Here is a 26,774-nt window from a genome sequence, read left to right as displayed (position 1 = left end):
ATTTATTTTAAACATCAGTAGCGTAGGATAATTCACAAATCCATATTAAATTACATTATTTTGACAACATAGGAGCAGTTTGTAAAATTTGTATTGAAACAACCAGAGTTCATTGGACAAATGACAAGGATTCCTTTTTGTATTTTTTTTTATTTAACAGTTGCACACACTACTTTCCTAATAGCATCACTTAACATACAAACCAAAAACATTGGATTACCATGTAAAAATAAATTACTGAGGAATGTAACAAAAAGGGAAAGTTCAGCATTTGTGGTTGCACTAAAGGAGCCTTGTTCATGGCTCCTAATGAATCCTCAAAGTTTACTGAATAATTTCTTTTTTTTAATGAATAATTCCAACCCTGCAGTAAGCAAGCAAAGTAAACCCGTACCAAGGATAATTACATTAATAGGAATAATAATAATAGTCGTCATACTGTGGGGTTAAGGGCTAAACAAAAATTAGGTTTGTGTGAATATACTGTGTCTACTGAGGGAAGGATGGAGGCATGGGATAGGGCACCATTGGTGGTGGTGGTGGCTGCTGGCCCTGTTGTGCAGGTGGCTGTGAGTTGTATGGGAATGCTGGGTGGTTCATACCATTCTGGTTGCCCCGCTGCATGCCCCCGTACTGTGGAGGACCCTGGAAGTTTTGGTTCCCAAAGGTACCCACCTGGTTAGTCGGAGCACCAAAGTTACCCTGTCCGTTGTTGCTGCCATAACTGTTACCATAGCTCCCACTGGAGTTGGCACTGTTGCCTCCATAGCTGCCCCCGTTTGGAGCCTTGTTGCCACCAAAGGCACTCTTGGGCCCATTGCCATACCCCCTATCACCATCCCTGTAGCTCCCACCAAAGCTACTCCTCCCACCCCCAGAATACCTATCCCGACGATCATCCTTGTAGCCTCCTCTGCCCCCACGTCCACGACCTGGTAAGACAAAGTCATGGAAAAAAAGAGGAGGTGGGCATTTAGCATTGTTAAGACTGAAAAACTGATATAGATTAATTTGTCTCCTACTTGCAAACAGGTCAGAAAAAAAACCTTACACAAAATTGTAAACCATATTTTTCTGTGGTTTGAAATTTGTTTTAAAATGTTGACATAAACAACTAATTTGTTTTCAGTTAACTCTGCAGACAACTGATGCATTTTTATGTAAAATTAGTATTATGATATATAACCCAAACATGCAAAGCAAAGTTTCTCAATGATCCAGTGTGGAAAAACATAAACTAAATAAATTTCGAGGCCATGTGTCATATCAAAAAAGAAGAAAATAAGGAGGAAAAAAGTACAGGATCTTCTGGGCATTTTACCTCCTCTGTCCTCAGCCATCTGGATCAGCTTGGGGTTAATGGCCTGGTTGGCCTCGCGGAGCACAGAGATCAGGTCGCTTGCTTGTTTCATGTTGTTGGGGGTGAAGAAGGTGTAGGCAGTGCCTGTTTTTTGACTTCGGGCTGTGCGTCCAATGCGGTGAATATAATCCTCGGAGGAGTTAGGGTAGTCATAATTGATGACAAATTTGACATCCTCCACATCTGTGAAAGTGTTGCAGTGTGGCAAAACATAACATGGAGGCCACACAGGATTTTGCACACCACAACAGCCAGATCAGAGGAACAAGTTAGCAACCATCACAGCTGGGGAAGAGGGAGATGTCGTTAGGCTGCGGAGGAAACATGTTTAGTCAACAGAACATTGTGCACACATCTATTCCATGGGAATACTACTGTGGGAAGAGAGAAACGATGCACACTCCAATTGCTTACCATAATCAAAGACATCAATCTCCCTCTTGTTACCAAGGGAGTAAAAAAGTGGATTTATGCCTTACCATAAAGGAGTATGCAATCACTAGTCCTTTCCCAAGGCAGCGAAATCCCTCACAAATTGTCAAGTGACATCCAGGAGCTTCTATGCAGTTGGGCCACGATATGCACTGGGGCCTCCTCACGTGCCAATAAAGGATCACTGAGGGGTTCATTTTTGCCGGTCCTGGTTTTCCCCAGTACACTCTCAAGAAAGCTTGTTATTAAAGGCCACACTGCACGTCTTGCCAAGACAAAATAGACCAGGTACTAATTTGAGCAGGATCCTCTTCAAAAAAAAAGGACCATTAAGCGGGCAGAGGATGAATCCCACCCACCCCCTTCATCAGTCTCATCAAGGCAAGAGCTCCCAAGAAGCCAGTGTTCACTTGAGAAAATGTCTCTCGTTGGCAGGTCTCGACATGACTTTAAAACGCAGGCGAGGGAGGAACTTTGATTTGAGATGTCTCATGTCTGTCTCCTCTTATTTGATGTCCCCACTACCCTGCCTAAACAAATGTGCCAGGTCTCATCAATTTACAGAGATAAAAAGGTTTCAAACTGCCCTCTCCATTTCAAGAAATCCAGCACGAGAAAAAGAAAAACAACTGAAAACTTGGACAAGCTCACACCCATGCCATGTGATACGAGCTTTGAGGTAACAATTGTTCCAAATCTCAAACAGGTGACTTGCAATACAGCGCTCTGTAACACAACAGCATGCAAGGCAAAAGTCACAGCATTGAATATATCCTTCTTTTTTTTTTGGTTCTTTTAAACGTTTAGGTTGAAAACAGCTGGATGGCATTTGTCAGGTGAAATCCTTGGACAGAGAACAGATGTGTATTTGGTAGGACATATCAGAGACAAAGGCTTAGCCACGCAGCCTTTTGAAGATCACTGGCACACAAGCTCTTTCACCTCTCTAGGCCCACTGGGTGGCAAGCCAGTTGAGCACTTCCAATAGAGATCCTTCTCCCTCTCGAGGCCTGGGACTGTCATGCCTAGTGCCTGCCACAAAGACTCCACCTTAAGGTGAGAAAAACTCAGAAAATGCATAGAAAAGTTAAAGAAAGCAAAACCACTTTCTTTAAAAAAATTAAAAAAAATAATAAATTTTTAAAAAGGTGTTACACTGATAACAAGGAAATACAACTCGAAGAAATACTGACCTAAGCCGCGTGAGGCAACATCTGTGGCAATCAGAATGGGAGCTTTGCCATATCTAAATTCTGGAAGGGACAGAATTAATTAAAACAGTAAGTTTTCTCTGACAACTGAAAAGGTTAAGCATTACGTATTAAAAAGCCGTTTCTGAAACAATGTCTTTTCAGTTCCTGAATTTGCTGCTTTTTAAAGCTCACCATTAAGAACCCAGTCCCTCTCCTGTTGGCTCTTGTCTCCATGTATCCCCATTGCAGGCCACCTGTGACACACACACTGAGCCTTAAACACTACAAGCCTAGGTATAAAACTCATCTAAAAAGAATTAATGAAAAGAACATCAACCCATACTGAGTTTTACAGTTGAAAAGAAGAACTCAAGCTAGGACAAGCATTACTTACCCATCCCTCCTCATTCGCCTTGTCAGCTCATCACAGCGTCTTTTGGTTTCCACAAAAATAATGGTCTTGTTCTCTTTCTCACTCATGATCTCCTCCAATAAACGGATCAGTCTGATGGAAGACATTTCAGATTAACTCTTAGTTAATACATCCATCATTGCACTTCCTGTGGCAACAAAATGACACTTGCAGTTCTGGCTGCATTATCAACTGAAGTAAAAACACTTTGGTGTTTGCTTATTTAACCCTAACCAACAGGTTTCAATAGGATAATAAATGGTAAATGGACTTGATTTATATAGCGCTTTATCCCCACACTGAAAAATTAAAACTTCTAAGTCCATTTATGTGTTTAAAAAGTATGTTAAATTATCAATGTTACAGAAATATAACACTGCAGAGTAGCAGATCAACTTTATTTTGTATTTTGATCAACTTTATTTTGTATTTTGTGTTTTGATTAACTTTATTTTGTATTTGATTAACTTTATTTTGTATTCTGTGTTTCGATTAACTTTATTTTGTATTTTGTGTTTCGATTAACTTTATTTTGTATTTTTTGTTTTGATTAACTTTATTTTGTGTCTTGATGTCTTGTAATTGATAAGGCGGCTGCATGAGACAGCTCAAAGGAACTGGAACTGTAAATAATTTTGTGTTGATAGGGGGCAGACATTATAAGTTTTTACTTCTTTCTGCTCCTTTTCATTCGTGTAAATGCTGTTGTTGCATTTTTTTTTAATGAATGAAATAAATAAATAATAAAATGAAAAATGAAGCAGTCTCAAAACGCTTTACAAAACAGCTCATTCACCCAATCACTCTCACATTCACACACCAATGGGACTTGCCCAAGGACACGTCGACACAGTCAGGTACTGGGATCGAACCCCCAACCTCTCGATCAGAAGACGACCCTCTACCACCTGAGCCACGGTCACCCTTCATAATAACCTGAGCATCATTACTCTTCCACTCACTTGTCTTCCTTCTCCATATCACTGCACACATCAACAATCTGCAGGATGTTGTGATTGGCACTGAGCTGCAGCGCTCCAATGTTGATCTGAACGTAGTCCTTCAGGAAGTCCTCAGCTAGCTGACGAACTTCCTTAGGCCAGGTGGCGCTCCACATCAGGGTCTGCCGATCTGGCTGTGAAATCCAGGAAGAGAAATGTCAACACTATTTTCTAGCTTTAAAAATAAAATTAATACATTGAATTTGAAAAGCGCAATATAATAACTAGTAGATCCAAGCTAACTAATTTATTCTATGTATAATTTCTTGTTCAGCCATGTTTATATAGTACTATCAAATAGTAACAAAACGTATTGTTCTGTGTTTATGATTATAGCTGTCGTTCAAAATCTGAGATCTTTCAATGTCAGTATTAAGTAGCAGCATTAAACAGGAATTACCCGAATTTGTTCCACTATCTTGCGGATCTGAGGTTCAAATCCCATGTCCAGCATACGGTCAGCTTCATCCAGTACCAGATATGTGCAACGACGCAAATTGGTCTTACCACACTCCAGGAAATCAATGAGACGCCCTGGAGTAGCGATGCAAATCTCGACACCTTAAACAAATAGAGCAAAATGCAAGAACACCATGTTATTTGTTGACCCTGAGAGTGACAGAAATTTCTGGTGGGTTGTTTTGAACATTTTTAACAGACAGAAATTTTACTAAAAAAAACCAACACCTCTCTCCAAGTCCCTGAGTTGGGGTCCTTTGGGGGCACCACCATATATGCAGGTGCTCTTCAGACGGGAAGCTCGACCATATTCAGCAGCCACTTGTTGCACCTGCTGAGCCAGCTCTCGGGTTGGTGCCAGCACCAAGCACTAAAAAAAAACAGGATTCAAAAAGCATCCATCTCATTCTGAATTTTACCTTTTTTTAAAACAAAAAAAACTAATCAAGAAATAAACATCATCTGATACCTAAAGCTGCTTCTGTTATTAAAAAGAGTTTACATTTTCGAATACTCTTTAATGTAGCTATTTAGTGCCAATTTAATTGCCTACGCTACTTTAAAAATCTCTTAAATGCACTTACAATAGGTCCATCACCATGCTCCAAGAAGGGCTGATGTTGGATGTGCACAATTGCAGGTAGCAGGTACTGGAAGATGAAAAAAATTAAAATTGAAAAACTGATTCAATATCCAACTAATGGATATCTTTTCTATGCCAACACAGAAATGTTTAGGCTGGATTCACTTACTGCAAGGGTTTTTCCAGACCCAGTTTGAGCGATTCCAACCATGTCTTTACCACTCAGGGCAACAGGCCACCCCTGGGATTGGATCGGAGTTGGTTCAATCCAATTCTGTTTTACAATAATGTCCATAACATAACCTTAGAAAAGGAAACATTAGAAAAATCAACTTCTGAAGAGTTGCTCAGTCTAATGCAGGGACATTTGTAATTTAGTATAACTAGAACAGTGCCCATCGAAAGTATGCATTCATGTGGGAGCATAAGGGGTCTAAACAGCGAACGGTCAAACTAACATGAAAATAAACATTTTGAATCACCAAATAAGGAAAGGTAAAAAAGTATTTTTCCTCAAAAGAGGAGTCCACAGGAGCGAGATTAGGGCCAAACTCAGCCAGCACGCATTGGACGTGAACTGTGCAGTGAAACAGATATAGATGGTGCGCTAGCGGCCCCTCACACACTGAGGTCAAAAGCTGAATAGGTTTTACTTCTGGGTGAACATCAATGTGCCGTCAAGCTGAAATAAAATTAAACTAAACATTTTGAAATGACCAAATTACTCCAAAATAACAGATGCACACACTTAGCGTATTTGGAACCTGTTAACAAAGTTTCAGGTCGAATAGGCACCGTGTCAGGAAGATATTCGCCCCACCCACACACACACCCCTACACCTTCCTTGAATAATAGATAGAAGGTGGACAGTAAGAAAAAGTGTGAGGGTGGATATTTTACTCACTTGGAAATGCAGCTTCATGGAATTTCATAATTGGTTTGGGGCAATCTCGACCTTTGACAGTTACTTCTTTGTTTCTGCGATACTGGTCAACTTCTTGCTGGAATTGTAAAAATGTGTTGACATTTTTCAGTTTTACAATCACAAAGAAAGTGCAGGTCAAAAAGAGAGACGGCCTCAAATTGAGTCTTACAAGAGGTCTGTGGCCGACGTCTGGGTGCTCTTGGTAGAAGTTCTTTTGAAACTTTGGCAGCTCATCAAGGTTCCAGTGTTTCTTTCGCAGCCTCTCACCGGGGTTACCAAACTTTGGAGGAGGTCCTCCTCTGTTCCCTCCTCCACCGCCACCGCCAAAACGAGGTGGACCACCACCATATCTGATGGGATGGAAAGAAAAAATTGTTACAGTTCCTCATATTTTAAGTCATCCTCAAAATTCTCTAAGCATCATTAAAGACCCAAAAAACCTTTAAAAAAGAAAAACAAATATAGACGTGTATTTTACTAGCTGCATGTACTGTTTATAATGTTATTATGCATTTGATTATATCCATTAACAAAACACTAAAAATTACTTTTCAGAATGTACAGTAAGTTGTGCCCTAACCAGATTGGATTGGCCTCATTCTTTAAAAAAAATATAAATCAAGGGCTATAGTGACACATAAAAGGCTCAGATTAGATGCCCAACAAAAAAAAAAAACCTAGGTAACCAATAGATAGGAAGGAAATTAGATGATAAATATTTGTTTTTAGTGTATTTTACAGCTGATTTGGGACCCATTATCATGAGAGATGCAAACAGAAAGCTAACACAAGAGAAAGGTTAACTGTTATTAGGGTATTTATTTCAGGCTCAGTAATTGTGATAAATAGTAATTGAAGTTTAGTAATTGATAACCTAATTGTAATTGACCCAAGGACAAAAACAAACATAATTGAAAAAAATGCTGGTCACTGTAATCGCATTTGAATTGTAATTGAATATGAATAATTGAAGACGTAATAATGACTGAAAAATGTAACTGACCAGGACCCAAACCTGGCCATTTGTCTCTATTAACGCCCACTGTAAAAAAAAAAAAAAAACCACGTGATTATGAAGTGGACCCATTTAAAGCGGCAGATTAGGACCGCGGGGCTTAGATGTGACACCATCTAATTCAAACGTAGAGCTTTGGCTACGATGCTATTCTATAAAAAATCTCACGACCGAACAAAAGTTCTAACAACCATCGGTTCCTGCTGCCACACCGCAAGCAGACACCTCCTGCAAACGGCCTGATCACACCCAGCACCGCCTCACCCGTGCTCGGCATCCTGTATAAATATGCGACAGTTTGTCCCCGGTTAGAGCCTATATAATATAAACCGGAGCAGTGACATCGGGCTCCTACGTAACAAAGCCCGACACTGCGTCACTGAGACGGACAAGCCCGTCTCTACGGCGCCGCACAGCTGCCATTTTATCTCCTAACTCAAAAAAAACGGAAACCACGGCAGGCGGTCAACCACGGAGATAGTTTTCCTGCCTTGTAAACATACGTGTGTAATCTGACACCATGACACGAATCCGGTAAACGCTGATAATGATAAACTTGTTTGTGCACATCCAGAATGACGTCGAGGAACCATAGAGCGGACTTACCCTCTGTCTCTACCGCGGTCTCTGTCTGAAAACCCAGGCATCGTGTAAAGTCTACTATGGGTAAACCGATTAAAACCAGAAAATACTGTATATTTGTCTGTACTGTGGTATAAGAGCAGAAAAACAACGGACAGAAGAAAAGAAAATGCCGGCTGACAAGAGTCTGTCAAGACACAGGAAGTGACGGTACAGCGGGCGGAGAACATTAGATCACTCCGCCTCATTTTTTTTTTTTTTTTTTTTTGCACTATTTTACGTCTGCTTTCATGAGAGCTGTACTCTAAAACTACTAAATTTGTTAGTTTTTATAATGCATTTTTTATTGTATCATTCTCCGAATCATTGTTTTTTTAATGACATAATGTTCTTAAAACTACATCATTTATTTATCTCTACCCTAATGTTTTTGCTATCGATACCAGATTTACTAAGAATGGGAGATGTATCAATATGAGGGGGTCTGCAACCTGCGGCTCTGGAGCCTCATGTGGCTCTTTGACTCTTTTGCAATGGCTCCCTATAGCTTTAAAAGAATAAAAAATAATTAATTGTTATTTTTCTTACAGAGGGTATAGATGATTGATGACATTAACTTCAAATACAATTATGATAAAACAATTTGATTAGCTAAAAAATAAATCACATTGTGCAATAACTCTGCCACCTTCCTACTTCATCAACCAACAACTTTCCTGCACCTGTGGCTAACAATAAATTTTTAGATAACTAAACTAACAAAAACACTATTCTGGAAGAAAATAGAGATTTTATTTGTTTGGGGAAAGATTTATTTAATTGCCAACATGTCGGCTTAATATGCATGCTTGATATGTTGCAAGAAATGAGCAATGATCATGTGACATCACATGATCATGTGTTATCAAATTCAAGTTATTTTTTGTAACCCTTTCAATCCATTAACTCACAACATTATTCTATACTATTTTAAGTGTTTAGAATTTTAAACACTATATTTTCTTCATTGAGAAGGTATTTTTTGGCTCCAGAAGGATTTTAATCCAGGTGAGATTAGACAAAATGGCTCCTTTCAGAGTAAAGGTTGCAGACCCCTGATCTAGAAGTAGTGGTTTGAAGCAGCACAGCCTCACAGCATGTAGGTTGTCATTTACAGTCTTTCCATGCAGAGTTTGCATGTTCTCCATAAGCACAGTGCCGTGCAGAGACCTTTGGAGCACAAACAAATGTTTTTGTTTCAACTTCCTCTCCTTACGTGGCATAATCCACGAATGAGACATAAAAGTAACTCAAGTTGGGAAAAGTAGGAAAGTTTAAAAAGAAAAAAGAAAAAAATCACTCCATTTCAGTATTTATTGGTTCATTAGTGGAATTTATGATAAAGCTTTTGTTGCATCAAATATTTCTTGCTGAATGCTAAAGCTGACATAGATACACTAGTACTCCACTCTAGGTATGTCCGGGCTTTTGCATTGATCTTTCTCACATAGCCAGGGTCGCTGGCGTTCACAGGCTGCATCATTCCAACTGGCACTCACTGGGCTCAAGTGATACATTTCCACACAGTCCTCAACATTGTTTGGACCACCATGATCAGGTTGCCTGGCTTGCCAAAACCTGTAAGACACCAATGAAAAAAAGAGTAAATAACAATTATATGTGAGCAGATATTTCATTATTACAAGCTTTTCAGCATTGAGTTGATTATCCAGCCTCTTTTATACAACTGACAAGAATTCAGATGGTAATTTTGTAGTAATTGTTTAGGCCCCACGATTTGTTCAGTGGCGATCCATCCACCCATTTGAAAGTCCCTTTAGTTCCACGTAAACCAATCCAGAACAACAGGAAGCGGTCATTATCCAGACGATAAATGTCACTCTGGTGAGATTCAAGTGATTGTTAATGTCAGATTGACTCGCTCTGCCTCAGTATTGTTGTCGCAAACTAATTCTGAAATCAACTGCTTGGTACCTGTTCCCTCAAGTCATTTATCACCACTAGGTCACTCCTTTGGCTCTGACAGTAGGCTCTGCTGTCATCCCAGGTCCTAGTTTCTGAGGAGAAAAAGTAACATCTGGAGTTGATCGCTTTCCACCCCGGAGGACATTGCTCAGAAACCACGCAGTTGCTTAGCTCTGAAAGACAAAATCATATTATATCATTGAATCTTGTCTTTGAGGGTGGTCATCTTGTTAGATCCAAGATAAAAACATCATTAACAGCAGAAGGACTTACTGAAAGCAAAATTAAAACTGAACAAGAGCACTCGGAGGGGCGGATTCACAAAAAGTTTACAAACAAATGAAACATAGTATCAGGCAGTTTTTTTTCCTTTTCACCTTTGTGATACCCATGGCATTTCGAGAGATCCAATTCAATAACAGAACAACATTTTGAACATGTTTCAACATTACAACGATTAGTTGATATCGGTACAAGTTCTTCTTCCGAGCAGGAGAGTTGAGATGACTGTCTACACAGAGCGGCAGATTTAATGATCATCAAAGAGGAGTTATAAAGTGTTATGAACCTCAAATGGGATTTTTTTTTAGGTTGACAGTGTATCTGTGTGTCTGGTAATTATAGGATTAATAACACTTAAAGCTTTTATGGTCTGCTTTTTACATTCACAGTGTTTTTTTGTGTTCTGACAATTGATCAAGCTCTTGTGAAATAAGACATTTACAAAAAAGGAAGTAAGAAAAATAACTTCAGTCATTACAAGACCGTCCAGCGCTATTACTCTCTTTGTCTGGCTGTGAAAAAAGGCAAAGATGTATGAGAATTTCAGTATTGGCACGGATAGTCCTCATCAACCTGAACCATCACCCAGCAGCTGCAGAAAAGATGAGACTTCTGCTGGTTCAGGTAAAAACTAAGGACAATACACCACATGAAGATGGGGTAAAAAACAATGGAACTTCATAATCTGTGCTGAAAGTGTGATCAATGCTTGAGTTATTTCAGTGTTTTACTTTTGGATGCAGGTGAAAAACTTTTCAAAGTGGTTGCTGTTAGCTTTGGACTTCTGTGTGTACTTCAAGTTTCTCTCAACATTTCCTTTCGCCTTGGTTTCTGTGAGTTAAATTGCACTGTATTGATCTTGTTGTGAATTATATTCCAATATTTGCAAACTGCATTTTGCTGTAAAAATAGATAAATATTTTTTGAAATACCCACTTTGAAAATAAGCTACTGGATATTTGTTTGGTTCCATACAATCACAAGGATAGATAAGTGCCTTAGTTTGATTAGTATGATCTGCTACAGAGGACACACACACACACTCACGCATTAACTTTGAGGCCAGGTAACACAACTTGTATTTTTTTATCATGGTGGTCATCTTCATTTTGAACTGTTGAGGCTTTTCACCTCATACCATTTCTGTCACTGTAAACTTTACAAAGGTTCTTTATTTTGATGGTTTTTGTGTCGAACAGTTACAAAGAGCATCTCTGAGTGTGGGCATAACAACAACCTGACTGAAGAACAAGGTAACGAACAAAAAACTAACTACAACCTCCTCAACCTTACAAACCAGTTAAAACAGTGGTCCCCAAACATGGGCCACGTCAATAGACCATTTGGTATTGGGCCGCAGAAAAAGAATAGAGTTGTACTCTTCTGAGTGTTCTAGGTGACTTATTTAGAAAAAATATCACTTCCGCTTGTCAAACCGCACCCACCCAGCTCAGCTAGTGCCAACCTCCAAACACAAAAAGAGCCTTTTTTTTTCTTTTCTTTTTTATAAGCATGACATTTAATAATGATCCATTGTGACAACATCCAAACTTAAAGTGTTTTATTCAATTACAGAACATCATTTTCAACATGGATGGGTTCAAATCTGTTCCAGTTTCTATTACATCTCCACAGAGATGAAATGCTGGCAGGAGAGTCGTAATGACTGTCTGTATAGAGAGGCCGACCTGATGATCAAAAAATTGTGGGAAATTATAAACACCATAACCATGCGCAAAAGCACAGAAAAAAATGCAGACCATTTTATAATAAACAATGTAAAAGAATACAATAAAAACATAATAGCACAAGAACTCAACAGTTTTTTCATAAATACTGGAAAAGACACAGAGAAAGGGATAAATAAACACCCAACATTTAAATGGAACCATTTTGACAATGAGAAGAAAGACATTGATAAGTACCTTGTACTTGAAGAAGTAACAGAAGCAGAGGTGGACAGAATAATCACAACCTGTACCTCAAAAAAATCCAGAGACGTTAATAATCTAACTATGACTCTAATAAAAACCATAACAGCTGAAATAACCCCGCCATTAACACACATAAGAAATCTATCATTCAAGAATGGAGTTTTCCCAGAAAAAATGAAAATTGCAAAAATCAGACCGATTTACAAGGGTGGAGAAAAATGTAATTTCACTAATTATCGACCTATATCAATATTACCACAATTATCAAAAATTCTTGAAAAACTGTTTATGAACAGACTTGACAAATTTATAGAAGACAATAATATATACTACATGAAGGACAATATGGATTTAGAAAAGGACGCTCAACAGCAATGGCTATAATTGACATCACGGAGAATATAAGAGAAGCATTAGAAAAAAACCAATTTGTATTCGGAATTTTTCTGGACCTAAAAAAAGCCATTGACACAATTAATCATGATATTCTAGAAGAAAAACTTCAAAATTACGGAATAAAGTACAACGCCTTAAAATGGATTAAAAGCTATATGACAAATAGGAGACAATATGTTGACTTTGAAGAACACACATCAAAATGCCAAACCATACAATGTGGTGTGCCACAGGGTTCAATTTTAGGGCCAAAACTGTTCATATTATACATAAACGACATTTTCAAAGTCACAAATTGCCTCAAACTAACGTTGTTTGCAGATGACACAACCATTCTATACTCAGGCAAAGACATTAAAACTCTAATAGAGTCAACAAATGAAGAACTATCAAAAATTCAGACATGGTTAGATGTAAATAAACTAGCCCTAAACGTCAGTAAAACAAAATTCATCAAATTTGGAAAGAAAAAAAATAACAGGAGATATAACACTGAAAATGAACATGGAAATAATAGAACAAGTAAAAGAATATAGGGTACTAGGAGTGTGGATGGATGAGAAACTGACCTGGAAAAAACATATACAAATAGTTAAAAACAAAGTTGCAAAAAGCAGTTACATCCTATGGAAGCTTCAACAAATCCTACATACCAAATCACTTAAAACAATCTATTCTTCACTCATAGCATCGCACTTAAATTACTGCTCCGAAATATGGGGTAATAACTACAAAACGTATCTTGAACCACTATTTAAACTACAAAAAAAAGCTATAAGAATTTTACATAAAGCACCACACAACGCACACACAAACGAATTATTTGTGGAGGCAAAATACCTAAAACTGCAAGAAATAATACACTACAACACACAAATACACGCATTTAGGGCTTCATCTAAAAAACTACCACATCAAATACAAAAACGTTTCACATACAATCAAAATTCCTACGACTTCAGACATAATAATGTGTTCAGACCGGACAGGGTCAAATCGAACGTTGGCAAACATAGTACTGTGTATAGAGCCATGAACCTCTGGAATAGCCTTGACGCAGAGACACAACAATCTGTAAATCTGAAAGGATTTAAGGAGAAAACAAGGAGGATATTTCTACACGCATACAGATCTCAAGTCAACTCTTCATCGAACTATACAGCGACGACATGGAACTCATCAACTGGTCATTAAGCGCCATTGACAAAATCTTCACGACGAGGCAACTGCTACAGCACGAATCAGCGTGTCCAAAGGACACATACCCAAGTGGATATGTCATGGATGCACGAGGGAGAAGCCAGATGCTCTGTCTCTCCCAGTTGACAGTGGAAGATGTGGAGGACATCTATCTGCTAGGGGTCATGATCTTTGGCCTGCTAATGACGTGGGTATGTGTATGTGCATGTGCCTTTCTGATGGATCGTAAGCTGAGGCGACTCTCAGAGGATATGAAGGTTCTCCGAAAGAAGAAGAACTTTTCGTTTGGAGAGTTGGAGGAACGTAAACAACGACTGGAAAAGAAAGCTCAAGGAGATACGGAAAAAAAGGACAGTGAGGAGGCGTAACAACAGGAACAATGACTGCAGACGAGAACGCATCACATAAAAAAGGACAAAAAAAAAAAAAAAAAAACGTTAATGATGAAATTATGCAGAAGATGAGAATGTTTGACAAGGGAAGAAACGAGGTTTGATGTAAAATTATCTGTGTTCAAATCAGGGGACGGATCTGGATAAGCATAATGCTTTTTTCCGTCGCCCTTTCCGGCATGCAAAAGGACAAAAAAAACAAAAAAAAAAAAACAATAATGTGATTCTGCTCTGAATGTCAAAATGAATTTCTGTGATTGCAACCATGTCGGAAATGAACTGAATAAATAAAATAAATAAATAAATCATTGAAAACCAAGCAGAGCAGGTTTGTTTTCATATTACTGTCCCGGGACCATGCATACTCATATGGAGATACTACAATTAGCATATTATTACTTAATTTGTTTATAACTTTGAACAATTAGATTTACATTGAAATATGATACAATAAACTCTACATTGACTGTTGTCATGTATGAACATGTACAAAGATAAGAGGCACTCCATAATCTCAAAGTAGAATTACTCACTAAATGTTCCACTAATTTACTCCTATGGGCAATATAGAGACTACAATCAACCTAACAGTCATGTTTTTAAATTGTGAGAAACCGCAATACCCAGAAAAAACCAATACAAGCGCAGTGAGAACATGCAAACTCCACACAGAAAGGACCCAAGCATCCACCCCAGTGCTTGAATATTTACAGGTATATATTACAACAATATATTTCAATTGTATATCGTGCACTGACCACATTGTCTATATCAAAAACCGGCCCTGCATGTGGAAGGTTTCTGCTTAAACCCCATCTGAGCTGGCTTCGATTAAACGGATAAATCCAGTGTGATCAGAGAGGGCTTGATGAACGCTGCGTTGTCCTGTTATCACTAATTCCACTTTTGTAAAACACCCGCTGGTCTTATCAGTGTGTGTGTGCTGTGAGAGTGATTAGGCTCCCTCCTGTTTTCACTCAGGTTTACTTCATTTCCTGATGGTCTTTTCTTGCTATTTAAAGGAGTGTTTGGACTCGGCATCTCTTGTCGTGCATTGTTTGCCTTTCCATTCCGGTAAATCTGTTTCATGTTTTCCGTGGACATTGATTTGTTTGAATTTTTGGTTTTGTCAACCCCAGAGATTCGTAAAAGCTCTTTTCAGAGAAGTGTGGAATGGACTCACTGATGCAGAGAATGAGGGCGTATGGAAATGGGTGGATGGAACTCTACTTAAAGAAACAAGGTTTGTTTTTTCTTTCATTTAGCAACATCATTTAAGCCCCAGCTGAGGGTAATAAGTTAACATAACAAACTGATATTAAAGGTTTCTCCTGTTTTTATTGTTGTAATGTTTATAAAGACTTCCTCGATTGAATTATTGAAACTTGCTATTCTGTTTTTGTGGATATTCAGCTTCTGGTGTCCTGGGGAGCCGAACAACTACAAAAATGAAGACTGTGTAGAAGTCAATTTCAATCATAGAGGATGTTGGAATGACAACGACTGTAACCAGAATAGAATTTGGATCTGTGAGAAGAAAGTTGCTTTATAGTCTGCAAAAACTGATACCTTAAACAGGTATAGTAATGGGAAAATGTTGTGCAACAAGTCAAATATTAAATAGGCAAAATGTTTCCAACAGAAAAGTCCAAAATCAGAGCTCAAATAAAGTAAACCATGTCATTCTCACCAACAGGCAGGAACCTGACGGGACTGGCAACTCTGATATTTTGATATTCAGTTATCTTGCAGCTGCTTCATGTAGAGGTGGATGAAAGACCCTTTTACAGATAGACAGATAGTCGACCAGGGTGCTTTATAATCCAATGAACACAAACCAACTGAAAATTTTATTAAGAAAGGTCATATCAGAGTGGGAAACAACAGTGGATAAGCATAGAAAACTACAATTTTGGTGCTACTGTCAGAGGTTTTTCTGATTCATTGTGCTTTATGATCTCTGTGAAACAAAGTTTCAGTAGCATATCAAACGCAGATCGGCAACACAACTTTAAACAATAACAACAACCCCTTAATGTCCAAGACCAAATACAATTTGAAAAAAGTAACTCTGTTATTTATCAGGACTTTTACACAAAACATTTTTAATTTCTCATCTACTCATTTTAAAAACTCAAATGTAAAAATGTCAGGCCCAAGAAATAATGGACACAAAACTCTTGGTTTTGAATCTCAGCTACTACTGTCAATCTGTTTTCTTTTTTTTTTTGTTTGCCACATGGTAGATGAGAAAACAGTTCATGTCCTTGTTTCAGGCTGTGTGTGTGTGTGTGTGTGTAAAAGAGGGTCGCTGTGCGCAGAGATGGATATATGGATATGACCATAGATTGATATCGCTTCGGACTCACTGCTCCACTCTCTCCATGTTTTGTCAAAGTCTCACGTTGTATTGTTGTCAGGCCAGAATCAGCAGATCAGTAGAGTAATTTACGCAAGTCCATCTGCCTCAAATTTAACTTCCTCAAATGTCAGTGCTTGTGCGCGCTGACGTCGCCACATTAAACAAGCAAAACGCTCATTTAAATATGGGCGGTCATACACCAGTTCTGCTCGTGCATTAATCATTGCTGCAATCTTAGTGAATTCCGCGCAGCAGGTGAGGAAACCTGAATTACCACCCTTTATTTCAGATCTTTGTGAATCAGGCCCGTAGAGAGCAAACCTCTTCCAAGTGCCAAACCTCCTCTTTGTCAGATATTCACAGTTATCTGGATCAGTGATCCTGATTAACCAGGATCATTCACGCTTTAAAGGCTTGTAAGAAATGTATATCCCCATTAATAACAATACAGTATGTGTCAAAAACATGGGTACCCCCATTTATTGGGGAGTATCACAATGAAATGAGCAATCTGGATCAGACGCGAATTAAACTCGCCAATGATGAGGATAGATTTCTCAAACTCATCCAGAATCAGTATACTGACCCAGATCCCCTCCACAATATATTGGAATCTTCCATAGCACAAGGTCTATCTCTGAATAAACTGTTGTCAAAATCCTACTACTTTGTATGTAATTTTGATTGATCGCTAAAGAGCTGAAAATTACAGTGACTAAACAAGCACTAAAAAGTGGAGTGAAACCAATCTGAAGATGGTTAACACCTGAGTGAGAGATATACAGTATGCTACAGGAGAAAAATACTCACTTGTCCAAAACACGTACAAATTCACACAAACAATGAGAAGTCTGCCAGTGAAGTCAAAGAAAATAGAAATATGATAAAAACAAATAAACAAATGAAACATCGTATCAACAGGTAATAAATAAGTAAGTAAATGAGAAACTAAACCATGCAAAATACCTTTAGTACCAGTACTTTAAACATTTAACACGTAGTGTGTCATTGCTGACAGAAGTGCAATAGAGTTCATCAAATAATTCTCACCTTTTAGTTGAGTTTTCAGTGTTTTTGTCTCATTCTTTAACGCGTTTATTTTGTTTTTGAGCACGTTTCTATCTTCAAGCAGCTCACAGAAAGCAGTCAGGAAGTTAGATTTGTCTTGTATTTTGTGACACTTGACCAATGCATCTTCTTCACATCGCATTTGCACCACAGGATTTGTGCCACCAGTTTGAGTTGCGTTGCAGTCCAAGAGAGCCGGCTCCTTGACATAAACTGACATAAAACCATGACTTTTTCTGTCCTTCATTTAATTAACATATTTATAGATGACTATAACTTCACTCATACTTACAGGCTAGACGTAAGGAGATGTTGAGACAGGCCTGTACAACACACAGGACTCCGAAACCAAGAAAAAGCAGCCAATATCTTCTCTCTGCAAATGTCAGCACACTTTTAACAATCATGGCACCTTATTCAAGGTTTTATTTTTGTCAATTCGGTTTTACTTTTTTTCTACCAAATGTTTTCTCACAGGAGAAAAGATTGGTGTGCAGCTCAGTTGAGCTGAGGTTATAGAGCCGTGCTACATTCAGACTAAAAACTGTGGCTTTAAGTCCACACTGTCTCAGTCTTTGTTTGCATGTTCTTCACGAACGTACGTGTTTTTTTCTCTCAATCTGAAAAATCTGTTAAACGTTAGCAACAGTTTTTATCACAATAGGTATGTGTTTTTTCCATTGATTGTCTTCCCATGGATTCTTAGCATAGCAATGGACTTATCTGTCAAGATTTTTGCAATCCTGATGTAGCCTAAGCAAGGTTGTCAGATACTGTCAGATAATTATGTTGATCATTATGTACAGTAGGTATTGTCAATAGGTAGATATGTGGTTTTACCTGTTTGGTTTGTGCCCTCTTTGTTGCTCTCCTCCTGTCTTTGTGGCTCATTAATGTAATCGCTCATCTCTTTTCTTATCATCGACTTTGTCTTGATAAAGTCAGTTCAACATTGTCTTATCTGCTTCCTCTGTTGGTACATTTGTTGGTTGAGGATGACAAAATCCACACATGATGAAATGGTCTCCAAACCGTATTTAGAAGAGGAAGTGGTTGTTCAGGAAAGCACACAACCCTCAATAACAAATCTTTGATCATATCCATTTATACTGATTCTGATTCATAGAATGAAGAAACTGGACATCACAGTATACATGTTTAAGTATGTGGAGGCCATAGGACCACCACACACCCCAAATTCATAAAGTGTTTTAAATTCAAAAAGTGTATGATACTACAGATTATTGTCAAATAATACTTCATAAAAACTGCGACTCAAAGAAAATTGTTTGAAAAGAGGTGGCACTGCTGCAGCTTAGTACTGTGAGGGCATAAAAGATATAAAATAATTGTAGTAAATACTATAATATCTATTTAACACATGGCAGTTCGAGGATTAATCGTGAAGCTTTTGTGGTCCAAATTGACATACATTATTGTTTTTTTCCTCTTGTAATGAGAACAAAACAAAATGAAAACATCGAAGAAAAAGGAAGTGCAGCATTAGCTGCTGCAATGTTAGTAAAAGAGAGAAGTTAAAAGAACATACTGATGTAGTACTCAAAAACCTCCCCCACCACCCATCAGATAAGATAAAACTTTTGCTGCTTCACTAAGACCATCATATCAAATGAAAGCGAGATGGTAAAAAAAAAAATGCATATATATTATGTGTCCTGAGGTGGTCTATAAAAGTGACTTTAGAAATAAATTTTACAACATTATTATGTATATAGCTTTTATTTTGAGGAAATGATGTCCTTCATGACAAGACTGGTTAAAGAAAAGGAATAAAAAAAAATGGATGAATAAAGTTTGTCATTAAACATCAGATGATTATATTGTGTGGTGTAAGAGATGTTCATTTCAAGTGAGTTATAAATTGGAAAATATTGATGAATTCCAGAGGCTCCAATAAAAAAAAAATTCTACTTATCACTCACGAGTAGGGCTGCAATTATCAAAGATTGTTGGAGACCAGTCATAAGAAACATATGGGAGAGAAACTCTAACTACTTTCCCTGTGATGGACTGGCGCCCTGTCCAGGGTGTACCCCCGCCCAGCGCCCTATGAGAGCCGGAGATTGGCACCGGCAGACCCCCGCGACCCTGTTAAACGGGAATAAGCGGGTATGAAAATGGATGGATGGAACTCTAACTACATAGCAGTTACAACAACTTGATCAGCAAAAACCACCAGTTACAGACCACCTATGACAACCTGATAAGAGAGAATGAACAGATGGAGACCACATACAACAGTATGGTTACAAAAAACAATGGAACCAATGACCTAGCCTGGAATCCATCCTAATCTCCTTGTATTATTCAATATTTAACACAAAAATTATGGAAGTGGGTGTGGCTTATTGGCCGGCTACCAATGACCAATGAGTGACTTCATGATAATCACTGCTGAGTCAACAATTGGAAAAGGTCAAATTACAATTAAGATATGAGAACAGTCCAACACACACAAACAAACTGGTAAATAATGTGCATGACATAATTTCTGTCAGCCACAATCATTTTAAGATTTGTTATTTTAGTGACATAAATAAATCTCCTGTAACCATGAAGAAAGGAGCAATCGGGTCAGAATTAATCTGTGACAAAAAATTAACTCACTAGGCATTTCAATTAACAGTTCTAAATTAATCCTACTACTACCATACTAATAATAATGGTATGATATTAAATGTAATGTTTCTTCTTTTTTTAATCAGTTATGCACAGCCTGTACAGAATGATAAATAGAGAAAACTGCCTCGTAAGAATGATTACTGAATTGACACTCCATATCTGAAAGTTTAGGCAGTTTTTTTCTTTTTTACTTCCGTGATACCCATGGCATTTCGAGGGATCCAATGAGATTTCATCCAAACCGAATTAACCGTAAACCTAACCCCAACCCTTTGTACGTGTAGTTCAGTAAACGTACCAATAGCACCGGGGGTTGTCCGTACGGCAACCATACAAATAGACACTTTCTTTGTTCAATAACAGAAGAATGTGTCTATTTGTAAGGTTGCCGTACGGACAACCCCCGGAGCTATAAGCCTTTTCACACTCTCGCTCTGGTTCAGTTCTTCCTCATTAGGTCAAAGGTCAAGAGGGATAAACTCACCTTGGCTGACAGCGAGTCTGACAGAGATTTAGATTATTTTACCCATTGGAGCATTGATTCCTTGAAAGATTTTTGTGTGTAAACGTGGTATTGGTCTCCGAGGCAGAAAGAACAAGTAAGCTGCTAAAGCTAATGCGGCACACAAGTTAAAATTCCAGTTTTTCCTGGCTTTTCAAACTGTTTCACTTATCGACCTGTCCATCTTGTGCACTTCCTTCAAATTTGTAAATTTAATTAAAGTAATAGCTTAATAAAAATAAACATGGACCTGGTTAGTGATTGGTGTACCTCGTAAATTTACCTTTTCAAAGTGAGAACTCATACTTTTCACACTCAGAAATTTCTCTTGTCCCGTCAATAATAATAATAATACATTTTACTTATAAGCGTTTTTCAAAAACTCAAATACACTTGACAGAAGTTAAAACAACTACACAAGTCAGAAAAAGAAACCAACAACAATAAAGTAAATACAGAAAATACTTAACAATCAAAAGTTAAAAGCTTGTAGAAGGATTGTGGAAACAGAGGAGGTCTATTGCTTTGATACTGTTTCTCACATCGGTTTTACTAAAGTGCTCAGATCAGCGGAAAGCCATGAGTCTAAATATGTCCGTCGTTCTTGGATAGAGTCCGCTAGAGACCATGGAAGTCGGGGCTTGTCGTTCACAGAGTCCCACCAATGGGAGAGTAGTTTGGAAGCAGAGGAGGTCTATCGCTTTAATACTGTTTCACCCATCAGTTTTACAAAAAGATACGTGCATCATTCCCGGGTAGAGTCCCAATCCACCCGCTGGGGACCCAGGTAGTCGGTGTTTTCATTCACCAGGGGTGGAAATGAGGGGACTGCCCTGGCTTCCACACTGCTACTCTCATCGGTTTATAAAAGTGATCGAATCGACCAAAATCGGCATCAGCGGAAAACTTTGGACAACTCCTTGAGTCCGAATATGTGTAATATTAATAATATAAACACTTTTAAAACACTAACGATCTCTGGAATAAAATTACAAACGCTGTTAGGTTGGAATTACCAACAGAGTAAATAAGCTTGTTTACGTTTATATCCGTCTCAACCTATGACCTCCTCAGGTCGCGCATGAACAGTTCCAGAGTGTGAAAAGGCTTATTGATACGGTTACCAAAGCACAAGTACGTAGCATCTTAGGGTTAGGGTTAGAGTTAGGTTTACGGTTAGGTTTAGGGTTTGTGTTAAGTTATAACCCAATATCGCCACAATTTTTAGGGTTAGGGGTTAGGGTTAAAGTTAGGTTTAGGGTAACGTTTAGTCTTAGTCATGCGACCTAAACTGGCCAATGACTGACCTATCATGTGCCCTAAACTGGCCAAATAGGGGTGCTGCGTACGGATAGAATGTCGGTATATTGATATGGCAACCGTACTGATAGCCACTGCCATTACAGAACAACATTTTCAACATGTTTCAACATTACAACGATTGGTTCATATCGGTTCATGTTTCTCTTCCTGGCATGAGAGTCGAGATGACTGTCTACACAGAGCGGCAGATCTAATGATCATCAAAGAGGAGTTATAAAGTGTTATGAACCTCAAATGGGATTTTTTTTTAGGTTGACAGTGTATCTGTGTGTCTGGTAATTATAGGATTAATAACACTTAAAGCTTTCATGGTCTGCTTTTTACATTCACAGTGTTTTTTCTTGTGTTCTAACAATTGATCAAGCTCTTGTGAAATAAGACATTTACAAAAAAGGAAGTAAGAAAAATAACTTCAGTCATTACAAGACTGTCCAGCGCTATTACTCTCTTTGTCTGGCTTTGAAAAAAGGCAAAGATGTATGAGAATTTCAGTATTGGCACGGATAGTCCTCATCAACCTGAACCATCACCCAACAGCAGCAGAAAAGGTGAGACTTCTGCTGGTTCAGGTAAAAACTAAGGACAATACACCACATGAAGATGGGGTAAAAAACAATGGAACTTCAAAATCTGTGCTGAAAGTGTGATCGATGCTTGAGTTATTTCAGTGTTTTACTTTTGGATGCAGGTGAAAAACTGTTCAAAGTGGTTGCTGTTAGCTTTGGACTTCTGTGTGTACTTCAAGTTTCTCTCAACATTTCCTTTCGCCTTGGTTTCTGTGAGTTAAATTGCACTGTATTGATCTTGTTGTGAATTATATTCCAATATTTGCAAACTGCATTTTGCTGTAAAAATAGATAAATATTTTTTGAAATACCCACTTTGAAAATAAGCTACTGGATATTTGTTTGGTTCCATACAATCACAAGGATAGATAAGTGCCTTAGTTTGATTAGTATGATCTGCTACAGAGGACACACACACACACTCACGCATTAACTTTGAGGCCAGGTAACACAACTTGTATTTTTTTTATCATGGTGGTCATCTTCATTTTGAACTGTTGAGGCTTTTCACCTCATACCATTTCTGTCACTGTAAACTTTACAAAGGTTCTTTATTTTGATGGTTTTTGTGTCTAACAGTTACAAAGAGCATCTCTGAGTGTGGGCATAACAACAACCTGACTGAAGAACAAGGTAACGAACAAAAAACTAACTACAACCTCCTCAACCTTACAAACCAGTTAAAGCAGTGGTCCCCAAACACTGGGCTGCCGACCGGTCCACGTCAATAGACCATTTGGTATTGGGCCGCAGAAAAAGAATAGAGTCGTACTCTTCTGAGTGTTCTAGGTGCCTTATTTAGAAAAAATATCACTTCCGCTTGTCAAACCGCACCCACCCAGCTCAGCTAGTGCCAACCTCCAAACACAAAAAGAGCCTTTTTTTTTCTCTTTTTTATAAGCATGACATTTAATAATGATCCATTGTGACAACATCCAAACTTAAAGTGTTTTATTCAATTACAGAACATCATTTTCAACAAGGATGGGTTCAAATCTGTTCCAGTTTCTATTACATCTCCACAGAGATGAAATCCTGGCAGGAGAGTCGTAATGACTGTCTGTATAGAGAGGCCGACCTGATGATCATTGACAACCAAGCAGAGCAGGTTTGTTTTCATATTACTGTCCCGGGACCATGCATACTCATATGGAGATACTACAATTAGCATATTATTACTTAATTTGTATATAACTTTGAACAATTAGCTTTACATTGAAATATGATACAATAAACTCTACATTGACTGTTGTCATGTATGAACATGTACAAAGATAAGAGGCACTCCATAATCTCAAAGTAGAATTACTCACTAAATGTTCCACTAATTTCGAAATGATTAAAATTGTTAAAAACGTCCCACGTGTAGCTATGGTGCTACTTTATTAAAGATTTCAAAAATGCTGGTTTTACTATCTAAATATAAATTCTACACACAATATTTTTGCATAACTTATAAAGATGCCGGACTAATGTACTGTGTATGGATATTCCAATGAGTGAAACATACAAACAAGAGAATCACATTTCCCTGGACAGGTCGACACTCCATCGCAGGGCAACACACACACACACACACACACACACACACACACACACACACACACACACACACACACACACACACACACACACACACACACACACACACACACACACACACACACACACACACACACACACACACACAGAGACAACCGCTCACAATCCCATTTACTCCTATAGGCAATATAGAAACTACAATCAACCTAACAGTCATGTTTTTAAATTGTGAGAAACCGCAATACCCAGAAAAAAATCAATACAAGCGCAGTGAGAACATGCAAACTCCACACAGAAAGGACTTAAGTATCCACCCCAGTGCTTGAATATTTACAGGTATATATTACAACAATACTGGCACCCTGTCCAGGGTGTACCCCCGCCTAGCGCCCTATGAGAGCCGGATATTGGCACCGGCAGACCCCCGCGACCCTGTTAAACGGGAATAAGCGGGTATGAAAATGGATGGATGGATTACAACAATATATTTCAATTGTATATCGTGCACTGACCACATTGTCTATATCAAAAACCGGCCCTGCATGTGGAAGGTTCCTGCTTAAACCCCATCTGAGCTGGCTTTGATTAAATGGATAAATCCAGTGTGATCAGAGAGGGCTTGATGAACTCTGCGTTGTCCTGTTATCACTAATTCCACTTTTGTAAAACACCCGCTGGTCTTATCAGTGTGTGTGTGCTGTGAGAGTGATTAGGCTCCCTCCTGTTTTCACTCAGGTTTACTTCATTTCCTGATGGTCTTTTCTTGCTAATTAAAGGAGTGTTTGGACTCGGCATCTCTGGTCGTGCATTGTTTGCCTTTCCATTCCGGTAAATCTGTTTCATGTTTTCTGTGGACTCTGATTTGTTTGAATTTTTGGTTTTGTCACCCCCAGAGATTCGTAAAAGCTCTTTTCAGAGAAGTGTGGATTGGACTCACTGATGCAGAGAATGAGGGCGTATGGAAATGGGTGGATGGAACTCTACTTAAAGAAACAAGGTTTGTTTTTTCTTTCATTTAGCAACATCATTTAAGCCCCAGCTGAGGGTAATAAGTTAACATAACAAACTGACATTAAAGGTTTCTCCTGTTTTTATTGTTGTAATGTTTATAAAGACTTCCTCGATTGTATTATTGAAACTTGCTCTTCTGTTTTTGTGGATATTCAGCTTCTGGTGTCCTGGGGAGCCGAACAACTACAAAAATGAAGACTGTGTAGAAGTCAATTTCAATCATATAGGATTTTGGAATGACAACGACTGTAACCAGAATAGAACTTGGATCTGTGAGAAGAAAGTTGCTTTATAGTCTGCAAAAACTGATACCTTAAACAGGTATAGTAATGGGAAAATGTTATGCAACAAGTCAAATATTCATATTTTATTTGCTCCAGTGAAACTGATTAATCATAGTGTATTATGCACTTTAGTGGACATGATGTATATCGCCCAAAAAAAAGTTCAGTGATTAATAAAGGAGTTGTTTACTTATTATATCAAATTTGATACATTTTCTACACAGTTGTACTATAAACAAAAATTGTAAAAACGTCAGCTTTTAAAATTACTGCAACTGAGTCTTTATCTTGAAATATCAGTCAATATTTGAATTCAAATCTCACAATGTAAAATTGCTTCTCCTTGTCACCTCAAGCTGGGGGTTAATCAAACTTTGGATTGAAAAATGTGAACTCTCTAATTCAAATTCCTTGTAGTGCAAGAAAAATACACCGGGGGTTGAAGATAGGAATAAGATTGTATGCAATAAAGTTGTATGATGATGATATTATAGGTCTAAAAATATATTAATCAATTATGATGTGTATTGAATTACAGAGAATAACACAAACTTTTATTTTGTTCATGTTTTGTACATAGAAGATAAATAAAAGTTTATGGTTCCTTTGCTTCCTATGTTAATCATTGTAAAACAAATAACTAGTCGAATGTCAGTGTCAACACTAATCATGGAAGGTTGCATATGAGTCTCACCTTGTCTTGCAGGCTTTAGGATTCTAAGTAATAAAGAGCAATGACTACAAAGGTCCAGCACTGTTTTAAAAAGTAAATGTGAGAAGGTATGTGGTGCAAATGCGGCAAAGCAGCAGTAATCGTTTTTGTTATGTTGTACAGAAAATTGGATTGTTTGTATATACCATGATATTTTAGAGTGAGTTTAGTACTTTGGAAAAGAGCAAGGATAATGCATTAGAAACTGCATTTAGATTGGATTCAGTGACACAAAAGAAGATTCTAAATTCACAAACTGGTAAAATTTGAGAAAATGTACATTAATACCATCACATGAATAAGAAGCACCAATATTAGTTATATATATCATATTTGGCTGGAGTTGCAGGACGCACCAGCTTTTTACATTCCATGTAAGGCTGCACAATTAATTGATATTTAATCAAAATTAAATTTTTTATTGAGGGCGATTTTTAAAAAGTCAAAATGGGAAAATACATTTTCCCATTTACGAGGGTAGCCTAAGCATGGCACGAGTCTCTCTATAATGTGAGGTTCTCTTTTTAAAAATCTTAAGGGATTCATTTTTGGTTGGGCAGGTTGTTAATTTATCATCCTACAGGGGGATTTAACATTCTTTGTTAAAGCTTTGCAGTTGCACTTTATTC

At 38.0% G+C, this 26,774-nt stretch overlaps 3 protein-coding genes across 6 annotated transcripts; 1 reads left to right on the top strand and 2 right to left on the bottom strand.

Moving 5' to 3' along the window:
- Positions 1 to 152: 152 nt before the first annotated feature.
- LOC114462275 (probable ATP-dependent RNA helicase DDX5) lies at positions 153 to 8,175 on the bottom strand. The gene is made up of 13 exons (XM_028444994.1): positions 7,988 to 8,175; positions 6,536 to 6,716; positions 6,346 to 6,442; positions 5,610 to 5,743; positions 5,442 to 5,507; positions 5,086 to 5,227; positions 4,799 to 4,959; positions 4,360 to 4,532; positions 3,380 to 3,490; positions 3,178 to 3,239; positions 2,986 to 3,045; positions 1,322 to 1,543; positions 153 to 932 (listed from the first exon to the last, which is right to left on the bottom strand). The coding sequence occupies exons 1-13, from the start codon at positions 8,026 to 8,028 to the stop codon at positions 490 to 492; spliced, it is 1,893 nt and encodes a 630-aa protein (XP_028300795.1). The 5' UTR covers positions 8,029 to 8,175; the 3' UTR covers positions 153 to 489.
- Positions 8,176 to 9,302: 1,127 nt separating this feature from the next.
- LOC114471175 (C-type lectin domain family 17, member A-like) lies at positions 9,303 to 18,605 on the bottom strand. 2 transcript variants are annotated; one of them, XM_028459798.1, is made up of 6 exons: positions 18,403 to 18,604; positions 17,855 to 17,938; positions 17,545 to 17,775; positions 9,938 to 10,101; positions 9,738 to 9,844; positions 9,303 to 9,580 (listed from the first exon to the last, which is right to left on the bottom strand). In XM_028459798.1, exons 1-6 carry the CDS (start codon positions 18,482 to 18,484, stop codon positions 9,400 to 9,402), a joined length of 849 nt encoding a protein of 282 aa, XP_028315599.1. In that variant the 5' UTR covers positions 18,485 to 18,604; the 3' UTR covers positions 9,303 to 9,399. The 2 variants fall into 2 exon arrangements, with proteins under 2 accessions (XP_028315599.1, XP_028315608.1); XM_028459807.1 differs by having other exon boundaries at positions 9,470 to 9,580; positions 9,695 to 9,844; positions 18,403 to 18,605.
- Positions 18,606 to 22,127: 3,522 nt separating this feature from the next.
- On the top strand, positions 22,128 to 26,567 carry LOC114467014 (C-type lectin domain family 17, member A-like). 3 transcript variants are annotated; one of them, XM_028452975.1, is made up of 6 exons: positions 22,128 to 22,578; positions 22,719 to 22,808; positions 23,176 to 23,229; positions 23,562 to 23,704; positions 25,032 to 25,135; positions 25,306 to 26,567. In XM_028452975.1, exons 1-6 carry the CDS (start codon positions 22,506 to 22,508, stop codon positions 25,442 to 25,444), a joined length of 603 nt encoding a protein of 200 aa, XP_028308776.1. In that variant the 5' UTR covers positions 22,128 to 22,505; the 3' UTR covers positions 25,445 to 26,567. The 3 variants fall into 3 exon arrangements, with proteins under 3 accessions (XP_028308776.1, XP_028308766.1, XP_028308785.1); XM_028452965.1 differs by having other exon boundaries at positions 22,128 to 22,599; XM_028452984.1 differs by lacking the exon at positions 22,719 to 22,808.
- The last annotated feature ends 207 nt before the right edge of the window (positions 26,568 to 26,774 follow it).

The sequence above is a fragment of the Gouania willdenowi genome, chromosome 1 (genome assembly GCF_900634775.1).
Source record: "Gouania willdenowi chromosome 1, fGouWil2.1, whole genome shotgun sequence".
Taxonomy (NCBI): Eukaryota; Metazoa; Chordata; class Actinopteri; order Blenniiformes; family Gobiesocidae; genus Gouania; species Gouania willdenowi.
The sequence above is the reverse complement of the archived record's forward strand: the minus strand, read 5'-3'. Positions and strand labels throughout refer to the sequence as shown.

Excerpts from the sequence above, each read along its gene's own strand:
- LOC114467014 (XM_028452965.1), top strand. The coding sequence starts at position 22,506 with ATGTATGAGAATTTCAGTATTGGCACGGATAGTCCTCATCAACCTGAA. Across the intron at positions 23,705-25,031 it reads TTGACAACCAAGCAGAGCAG|AGATTCGTAAAAGCTCTTTT; the intron begins GTTTGTTTTCAT and ends TGTCACCCCCAG. Across the intron at positions 25,136-25,305 it reads ACTCTACTTAAAGAAACAAG|CTTCTGGTGTCCTGGGGAGC; the intron begins GTTTGTTTTTTC and ends GTGGATATTCAG.
- LOC114462275 (XM_028444994.1), bottom strand. The coding sequence starts at position 8,028 with ATGCCTGGGTTTTCAGACAGAGACCGCGGTAGAGACAGAGG. Across the intron at positions 3,491-4,359 it reads GATATGGAGAAGGAAGACAA|ACTGATCCGTTTATTGGAGG; the intron begins GTGAGTGGAAGA and ends GTCTTCCATCAG. Across the intron at positions 3,240-3,379 it reads AGGCGAATGAGGAGGGATGG|GTGGCCTGCAATGGGGATAC; the intron begins GTAAGTAATGCT and ends TGTGTGTCACAG.
- LOC114471175 (XM_028459798.1), bottom strand. The coding sequence starts at position 18,484 with ATGATAAGAAAAGAGATGAGCGATTACATTAATGAGCCACAAAGACAG. Across the intron at positions 10,102-17,544 it reads ACTGAAAACTCAACTAAAAG|AGCTAAGCAACTGCGTGGTT; the intron begins GTGAGAATTATT and ends TTTGTCTTTCAG. Across the intron at positions 9,581-9,737 it reads GGATCGCCACTGAACAAATC|GTTTTGGCAAGCCAGGCAAC; the intron begins GTGGGGCCTAAA and ends GGTGTCTTACAG.